At 41.9% G+C, this 9,452-nt stretch overlaps 1 protein-coding gene across 1 annotated transcript in view; it reads right to left on the bottom strand.

Annotated features, from left to right (window-relative positions):
• LOC111649177 (rab proteins geranylgeranyltransferase component A 1-like) overlaps window positions 1-4,150 on the bottom strand; it is a 6,329-nt gene extending 2,179 nt beyond the window's left edge. Inside the window, exons 1-10 of the mRNA XM_023398931.2 lie at window positions 4,068-4,150; window positions 2,815-2,881; window positions 2,529-2,601; window positions 2,175-2,299; window positions 1,807-1,922; window positions 1,620-1,684; window positions 1,334-1,480; window positions 1,006-1,122; window positions 748-859; window positions 428-650 (exon numbers count right to left, since the gene is read on the bottom strand). Coding sequence (XP_023254699.1) covers window positions 428-650; window positions 748-859; window positions 1,006-1,122; window positions 1,334-1,480; window positions 1,620-1,684; window positions 1,807-1,922; window positions 2,175-2,299; window positions 2,529-2,601; window positions 2,815-2,881; window positions 4,068-4,119 — 1,097 coding nt within the window. The 5' untranslated portion in view covers window positions 4,120-4,150. The remainder of the gene's footprint in view (window positions 1-427; window positions 651-747; window positions 860-1,005; window positions 1,123-1,333; window positions 1,481-1,619; window positions 1,685-1,806; window positions 1,923-2,174; window positions 2,300-2,528; window positions 2,602-2,814; window positions 2,882-4,067) is intronic.
• Between the last annotated feature and the right edge of the window lie 5,302 nt (window positions 4,151-9,452).

Genomic DNA, 9,452 nt, shown 5'->3' with positions numbered 1-9,452 from the left:
GTGTCTGATATGTTTGTGTGATGAGCAGTAATATCCGCTGAAGATCATCTAATATGTAAATGAGCTGAGCCCTGGGCGACACCCTCCTCATTAATATTCACATGCTGCTCTAATGAGACAGCAGCGTCACCATGACAACCAGCTGATTGTCTCTGGAGAACTTAAAGACCACAGGAGTCAGACAGAGCTGACAATACACTGAGGTATAAATCTACTATCTAGTAATAATAGTAATGCACACAGGCGTACTAATACTACTACTACTACTACTAGTATCCATTCATGTGGTACTTAGTACACAGCAGTAGTACTGGTATTAGTAACAGTAGTAGTGACAGTGGTAGAGGCAATATTAGTATCATTTCGATTGACAGACAGACAGGTAAGACAGGTATACAGACAGGTAGACAGACAGACAGGTTCTTACCTACAGAAACACTGTGGTATCTCTCCAAGGCCATAAACAGGAAACAGAAAAGGCGTGTTGCCGTAGCGACCTAGGCAGCGCAGGAAGTGACGTGTGGAGGTAAGCCCCACCTCTGTGGGTGTGTCCTCTGTCACCATGGCAATGGAGTGAAGCAGGAAGTGCTGCAGGTTGTCTCCCAGCTGCTGGTCACGCAGGTACTCCAAATATGGCCGACCGTTATAGGCTGGTAGGAAGAGGTAGATACAGTACTACATTACCCACAATGCCCTGATGGTAAGAAGGTGGTTGATGTCAGCAGGTAGACAGGAGAGATGTCTCACCTTGCTGCTCCTCCGTCTCCTCCAAACAGGAAGTGAGGAAACGCATCAACTTCCTCTTCTCCACCACAGACAGCTGACGACTCGCAAACACATCAGCTCGACTGCAGGGCACCTGAGAGACAGACAGGTAAACAGACAGACAGGTAACACATCAGCTCGACTGAGGGGCACCTGAGAGACAGACAGGTAACACATCAGCTTGACTGAAGGGCACCTGACACAAAGAGACAGACAGGTAAACAGACAGTTTGTACACACCTGTTCCACGTTGCCGTGGCGATAGGTGAGTATCCTGGTGACATTCTTGAACTCTGCATAGCGACTGACGTTTGATTTGATGAGCAGATCGACCAATGAGCCGCGAGAATACATCAGCTGGAGCAGAAGAAGAAGAATTGTAAGGTTATGGTTGTCATGGAAACTGACAGAAACTGTGTCGACTGGTTTTGAATTATTTAACAACTTCACCAACCAATGAGATGGCAGTCAGTCACAGCGAGCGATACAATTGGCTGGAGCCAGAATGTTGAGACAGAAACACAAATAGGCCGTTGCTAGGTTACGTTTTGATAAACTATTCTGTTACCTTGGAGACGAGGTCGATGTTGAACCTGCGTCCTTCCTTCACCAGCTGAGCGTAGCTGATCTTCTTCCTGGTTGCCTCTGATTGGCTCTGAGCTGTAGAAGGGCATGGCTTGTCTGCCTTTGGCTCCTCCCCCTCTAAGTGACTAGCCTGTGATTGGACGAAACATCTGTTCTGATTAGCGATCATACAGAGCTGTTACAGCACAGTTATTAATCAATTAACAATAAATGATAGAGCCTCTGATTGGTCAGAATATCTCATCCAATCACTGAGCCTCCCTCCTCACCTGCCCCGTCTCCTCTTCATCAGCTGATTCCTCTGGTTTCTCTTTCGTTTCTTCGTCCTTTGAATCTGGAAGAAAAACAAGAACTGATTCTCCTCCTGTGGATCCGGATCTTGATCCAGGATTTAAGACACTGAAGTGTTTCAGTGACAAATCAATATTTACTATTGATAACTGATCAGAATCAAACCTGCAGTTTCTGTCTCTGGTGTTTCTTTAATAGCATCTTCATCATCAGCTGCTGTTTCTTCTTCTGTGGTGTTTGGGGGATCGGGACTCTGAGCTTCCTCCTCCTCATCTTCCTCACTGGAAACAAACACACCTGCAGGTCACTCATGAGGACAGGATCAAAAACTGAGATATGAAGAGATAAAATGATGAACAGTCTGAATCTCTATCAGTCACATGACAACACTTCCTGCACAGACATTTCACATTAAAAGCCTTTCAAAACCTTCAAACTTTTACCTGTGAGAGAAAAAAATACTGAATCTAAACACATCAATCAATCATCAATAATAAACAATACATGTCTCTTGCGCTGACTCGACAGTTTACCTTTTGTAACAAAACACTTGCAGGTTACTGATGGAGGCGGAGTCAGAGGTAGACAGGTAAATTAGCTCCTCCCCTTCCCGCAACAGGCTCGACCAATCCTGGACCTCCTCAGGCTGAGACTCCTCCTACAAACACAGACAAACAGACACACACACTACAACAATCACTGATGGATTTACACTGTCCATCTGATCAATAATCAGATCAATAATCTGATCAACCCTCAGAGAGTCACTTAACACCACAACACATCCTCCTTCCTGTCAGCAGCAGTAAATCCTCCATATTTGTAGTTTTTCTGCAGGAACATGGAGAAGAGCTCATCAGCCAATCAGAGCACAGCGTTGTACTCACATGGTGCTGCTGTATCCAGGTGAGCAAGCCGTTAAAGGTGAAGCTGGCCCAGTTCGCTGCATAATAACTCTTCCTGAAAACACACACAGGAAGCTGTCACTTCATCCTGAAGAGACACCTTTCACAATAAAAGCCTGACAGAAACACAAACTGCTGCAGGTATAGTTATCATTTATTTTATTTTCATATTAGCTTGAATTTTAAACTCTCCATTGATCAGAGACTCACACACTCATCACTTTATGACTTATTAATTATCAATAATAGCTTCAGTATCAGGACTGACCTGTCGAGGTGGAGAACCCTCTGTCCGACTCTGGAACAGGCTGCTGCTACCACCGACTCAGCAAGACCTGCACAAACAATCAATACAGTCTATCATCAACAATCTATAGTCTGTTATCAATAATCTATAGAGTGGAACTGGGCAGTATATCGGGATGTTTTATAAGATATACTGTAAGTTGAAACAAACTTGTTCATATTGTCATAGTTTGATGTTGTAACCAACCATCAACCTCCAGACTGTAACATAACCTGCATACAAGCCCCGCCCCCAGTGTGTACAAACCATCAGTTACAAACTCACACTGTGAAATCACTGGTTGATGTAATCAACATCAGACTGTTTATATACTGTATGAACGGGTAGACACACTGTACAGGACCACCTGTCGTGTATAAAGTCACTTATCACACCTGGCTCCACCTGTTTCCTGCAGGTTGACTCATATGTACACAATGTTTGTTGTTCCTACGTGTGTATGTTTTATGTGTACACAACAGTCATATGTTTACTTTTATATATTTCTGCTCAGCTTTAAATTCATTGTTTACATGAACACACAATAAAGCTGATTCTGACACACACACACACACACACACACACACACACACACACACACACACTCTGTGCTGATTCATGATGACAGCCAGATAAACACAGTTAGCATCAGTTAGCTTGCTATAAACGTCTTCACACCGATACTAAATCTCTCCTGAACTGAAGCTTCAGTGATGTTCTTCACTTTTACGTCACTTTGGATAAAAGTGTCTGATAAATGAGTAAATGTAAATGATGCTAACGTCTAGTGTCATGCTAGCATCACGTGACGGCAGCTGTCATTAGCATGTTAGCAGCACGACGGGCTAACAGTAGTGTCAGTCCACAGCTCTGAGCGGCAAAGAAACATGAAGGATGAAACTCCCGGTGCTACCGTTAGCAGCAGAGACAGCTCCGTTAACAAGCTGCTAACATGTCAGCAACTTGTTAACGGACTGATGTCCGGTAACACTTTAATTATGTTTTTCCCGGAGCTAACACCGCAGCCGGGGCGTTAGCTGCTAACAACTGTCACTGAGAATGAATGGGCCGTTAGCCGCTAGCTAACGCCCCGGCTACCCCCAGCCTGTGTCCCGGTTCGTACCGGTTTAAAACGGGATTCCGGGACCTTTTGATCCGAGCCGTTATCAGAGGCACGTTCACACACACACACGAACCGGGTCAGAGCACGTAACAACAGCCAGGAGTTGGTTTACCTGTGCCCAGAATGACAACGTCAAATTCAGAAGGCAGATCCTCGGCAGCCATGTTGTTAGCAGGGAAACACAGTCACGTGACCGTTAGTAACTGATCAGTCAATAATGATGTAATAATCATGTATCAAATACATATACATTCATTCATATTAAATATTAATTGTTAATACTTTAATGTCTTTTCTGTTTTATTGTTCGTTTACAAAAATAAATAAACAAATATTAGTTTATATCGTGACCAAAGGCTACGTTCACTGGTGAAGTCTGTCATCTAATCTGTGACGTCATAACCACATCTCACAGCTACAGTCAGACCATCACTTGTATAAAATATACACATATGTAATATATGTACATATTAAATAAAAACATGTAAAAAACTATACATAAAACCTATAAGATTTTGGAGCAATTCGGTGACATACTTTACATGTTACACAAATATATCCCACAGCCTGTCATTATATGTTTTTATAAACAGTAGAGTCTAAAAGTCTGAGAATGTGAAGGTGGACATTAAATTTAAAATTAATTATAAAATCATGCATAAACATATAGGTTTTTTTCACATGTATGTTATTTTAATAAACTTGCATTAATAGATTAAATATATATTGTTAAAATACATGGCTGCAACATGTTTTACCATGTAAAAATTAATCATAGATATTTTTAATATTTATACATATACAAATTTTACTGTGGGTATTTCATATGTATTATAATCATATATCTTCATATATCAGAGGATGTATATATCCAGAGTCATATAAAATATTGCTATGAAGTCTTGAGTAATGGCTAAAAAGTGTTTTGTGAGGTCACACTGACCTTGACCATTGACCAAAAATCTAATCAGTTCCTCCTTGAGTCCAGGTGAATGCTTTTACCAAATATGAAGAAATTCTTTCAAGGTGTTCCTGAGATATTGTGCTCACGCGAATGAGACGGACCAATGGATGGACAACCCGAAAACAAAATGGCTGCCGGTCTGACCGTCACCGGCGTGGAGGAATAAAAACTAACTAAACTAAACTAAAACTGAATAAATATTTGAATAAGACATCAGGTCAGAAACTTTTTCTTAAACACAAATGTTTCTTCTCTCGTCCGTCCAATCTGATTTCTCATCAGACGGGTCTTTGTCTCCTGTTTGGACTCTGATTAGTGTCATTTATGTAACAGTGTCTGAGTGTTGTTTAATTCAGATCTGATGTGGAACAACATGTGGTTTGTAAACAGATTATTTATGTATGTTGTCTAATTAATGTCCAACTGTTTGTTTCATACAAAGTGCAGTTTGTTTGGTCTCATCAGGAAATAAAGTTAGAGCCATGTTGTTTTAGGCACAGCTCCATCTCCTGTCCTCACTCTTAAGTAAATTATCAAATAAACTCAGGAACAACGTCTGAAAATTCACAAGAGTAGGATATTTATTCTTGCAGCAAGGGAACAAGTTACACACATGAGCTTGCAGTGCAAATGTTCAAAGAATACAAGATTCAGACAGGATTCATACACAGAACATATGAGAGTGACCTCACATCTTTGCTGATATGAGATTAGATTAGATTAGATTAACTTTATTAATCCCACAACTGGGAAATTCATTTACCACAGCAGAAAATAAACATCTATAGAATAAACGTCTATGGAAATATACATCAAAAATACACTAATAAATACAATATACACAATACACACGATATGTACATGAAAAAGTGCCAGTTTGCACATGGTCAGGAAGAGCAGGAGTTGTGGAGTCTGACAGCTGCTGGAATGAAGGACCTGAGGAATCTCTCCTTCTTACAGCGAGGATGTAAAAGTCTGCTGCTGAAGAAGCTACTCAGAGACCCTACAGTGTCATGCAGAGGGTGGGATTTATTGTTCATGATGGATGTCAGCTTAGCTAACATCCTCCTGTCACCTACTTCCTCAATGGAGTCTAGGGGGGCAGCCCAGGACAGAGTGTTTTCAGTGTTTTTATGAGAGACCTTATAATTGCCTAATTCTGTGCATTTATTCTGTGACAAAACCACAGGTTGCAGGACGCTGTATAGATGCACTTGATGTGATGGCCTGAACAGAGGAAACAGGTTACACCAACCTCTCCTCAAATGTGTAGTTATGGCAACAGCTGCAAGCAGTGCAAAAATGATAACAACAAATGCACTCAATTATGTGTAAGTTGGGTTGTCAATAGCTTGTAAATGCTGCAAATAGCTCATTATATGTGCAAGATGCAAAAAATGTGTATTACAGACTATATACCCTTGGACATATCCCCTTAACTCTGCGCTTATCTAGATATTCTACAGGCACTGTATCTGTAAACATGATATAAACGTTCAAACGAACATCATAAGGCATGACTCTCAATACTAACTTTCACAGCTCTAATAAACAAGCCCAGAGACCTATGCTAATCACTACAGAGCCTATTTAGTCTGAATTTTACCGGCTTGACTTTACAGACAGCTAAAACGCATTTCAAGTGTGATATAGTTAGCAGGGTGGCTAATCAAGTTAGCTAATCAATGTCACACAGCGATACCAAGCAGAAGAATTGCATACAATCTGTACCCGGCTATACCCGGCTGTGTGGACGAGGCTAAACGTTAGCCACATTAGCTGCCATGCTAACAACACACGCAACAGTGTGTACATACAGTAAAGCAACATAAAATGGTAAAACTTACAGCTCCAAAGTTTGAAGTTGGGTCTCGGACAGTCGGTGCTGATCCATGTTTTATAATCCCGCATTGTACTGGCCCTCGTTGAGAAAGCAGTCTGACGTGAAATGGTTAGCCCGCTACAACTCCTAAAGTGTCCATCAAAAATCAAATAAAACAAATCCACTGGGTCTTCAGATCCTCAGACTTAGGGGATAAAAAGACTTCTGTGCTGGTTTGTACAGTCAACAACCGAGCAACTAGCATCGCTCGTACCTGCGACACAGTTTTACCGGAGCCGGTGATGCGAGGGAATAAACGATAGCGGCTGCAAGGCGGACTCAGAGGGCGGAGCACACACCTAGCTCGGGGAGTGTCACCCACCTGGGGGGAGGTGTCCTCTCCCTTCATGACGACATCAAGGGAAAATCTCCAATTGGCCTGTGTGAGCACACATTTTCTGAAAGGTGGAGAAAGCAAAAGACGGAGAGGATGGACTTTTCTCATGTTGGGGGGTTTGTAGACAGGCCGGGGACACATACTACTGATAGAAAACCATGGAAAAGTGCATTGTGCATAATATGTCCCCTTTAATGGATTTTGCCTTTGATGTGGTCTAAATGATGATTTTGATGTTATGGAGACTGGTGCTACCCCTTTAATTAATCCCACATCTGCCTTCCCTTGTGTCCATAATTTGGATGGAGCTTCTTTTAACAGCTGTTCTTCTTTTTCTGTTAACACATATATTTCTCATGTTCTTGATGTTGATTCATTTAAATGTGTGTTAGGTCTGGCATTGGTTACCCAGTTCAGTTTCTGGCTGTATGCTCTCAGACTGGGGGAGTATTAGATATTTTTACTTACATCTTCCCAATCTGAGGTTTCCTCACACTCTGTCACAAATGTCCCCACATCTTACCAACGTTTTCTTTTTGTCTTTGATACAGACACATGTGGCTGAGAGGAAACTATACAGTTTTCTCATTTGTGGAGTTAGATTACATGCTGCTCCGCAAAATCCTGTTTCCTCCCAATAAAGGTTTGTCAGGGTCAGTTTTGTTTGAGCCATTTTGTAAAACTGTTTCTCATAGTCAGGATTTGGTCCTGTGGTGTGTTTATAATACATGGTGCAATGTAACTCAGCTGGTTTTATAAAGTCTGCTGTTGGAGGAGCACATGATTTTTCTTTTTCTGTTAGAGGAGATGTAACTGAGCTTGGGCCTGTACCTGTTAGATCTAGGCTGTACCAGTACTGTGGTGGTTTTACACTCTGTAAAACTAATGTCTCTGCACGTTTAACCCTGCGCTGTGCAACTAACCCACCATCACAGGGTGCTACTGCTACGTCTAATTCTGACAGTAAGTCTCTTCCCAATAGGTTCACTGGACAGATGTGCGACAGGACTAATTTAATCTGTGTTTGCTTATTTGTTTCCGGGTCTGTCACCGGTGTTGTTTGTGATAAAACTTCTTTATGAACTTTTCCATCTGCTGATTTTACATAGATGACGTCGGAGGATCTCATTATGTCTGGTACATCGTCAGGATGTGCTACAGATCGTGAAGCTCCGGTGTCACAGAGAAAAGTTACCTCACTTCCTCCAATTATTAGAGTAACTTCTGGTTTTATTTCCTGATTTAACATTAAATCAATATGTTGTAAGTTCAGTACTTCACTGTCTTCTCCTGCCCTCTCTGTTTCTGTGTGTGGTCATGCTGTCCAGTCACCACCATTTCCCCCTCCTCCCCCCTCGAGGTCGGTCTTTTCTTTCTTTGCAGCTACGTGCCCAGTGGCCCTGCCTACCACAGATGTAACAGGCGTCCCCGTCACCCTGCGGCCGTCCACGCCCTCTTCCTCGTCCACCAGCTCTTCCTCCCCGGCTCCGCCCTCTTCCTCGTTTTGTCTGAAAGTACACCGTCTCTCCTCCCTCATCAGTAAAGCTTTTTCTTATCTTTAAAATGACTTTCCGCATGTTTACAATGTTCTCGAACACTAGTCAAGCGTCCAGTACGATAATTTATCACGTGTTTCATTACGAAGCCACTGATTTGAGGTTGGACTCCACTGAGGAGAGCATTTTTTATCTGTTGTTCATATCTTCTTCTTAGATCTCTCCCTTCATCCACTCTCTGCATTACTGTGGTAACTGTGGGTGCAGCTGCCGGTGGTGGAGGAGCTGTTTTACACTCCCCTCCAAAAGTATCGGAACAATGAGGCCAGTTCCTTTACTTTTGCTGTAGACTGAAAACATTTGGGTTTGACATCAAAAGATGAATATGAGACAAGAGATCAACATTTGAGCTTTTATTTCCAGGTGTTTACATCTGGATCTGATACACAACTTAGCAGATAGCATTATTTGTAACAGAACACCAAATTCTTAGGTGAGCAAAAGTATTGGAACAGAACAGATAGACTTAAAATAGATTAAAGTGAATAAGACTTAATATTTAGTTGCAATAACTGCATGAAGCCTGTGACCCACTGACATCACCAAACTGTTGATTCTTCTTCTGTGATGCTTTTCCAGACTTTCACCACAGCCTCTTTCAGATGTTGTTTGTTTTGGGGGGTTTCTCCCTTCAGTCTCTTCTTTAGCAGGTAAAATGCTCTGTAGGGTTTAAGTCTGGAGATTGACTTGGCCAGTCTAAAACCTTCCACTTCTTGCCCCTGATGAACTCCTTTGCAGTGCATTTTGGGTCATTATCT

The sequence above is a fragment of the Seriola lalandi genome, unplaced genomic scaffold (assembly GCF_002814215.2).
Source record: "Seriola lalandi dorsalis isolate HSWRI2012SDOR001 ecotype SW California unplaced genomic scaffold, Sedor1 jcf7180002050078, whole genome shotgun sequence".
NCBI lineage: Eukaryota > Metazoa > Chordata > Actinopteri > Carangiformes > Carangidae > Seriola > Seriola lalandi.
The sequence above is the reverse complement of the archived record's forward strand: the minus strand, read 5'-3'. Positions and strand labels throughout refer to the sequence as shown.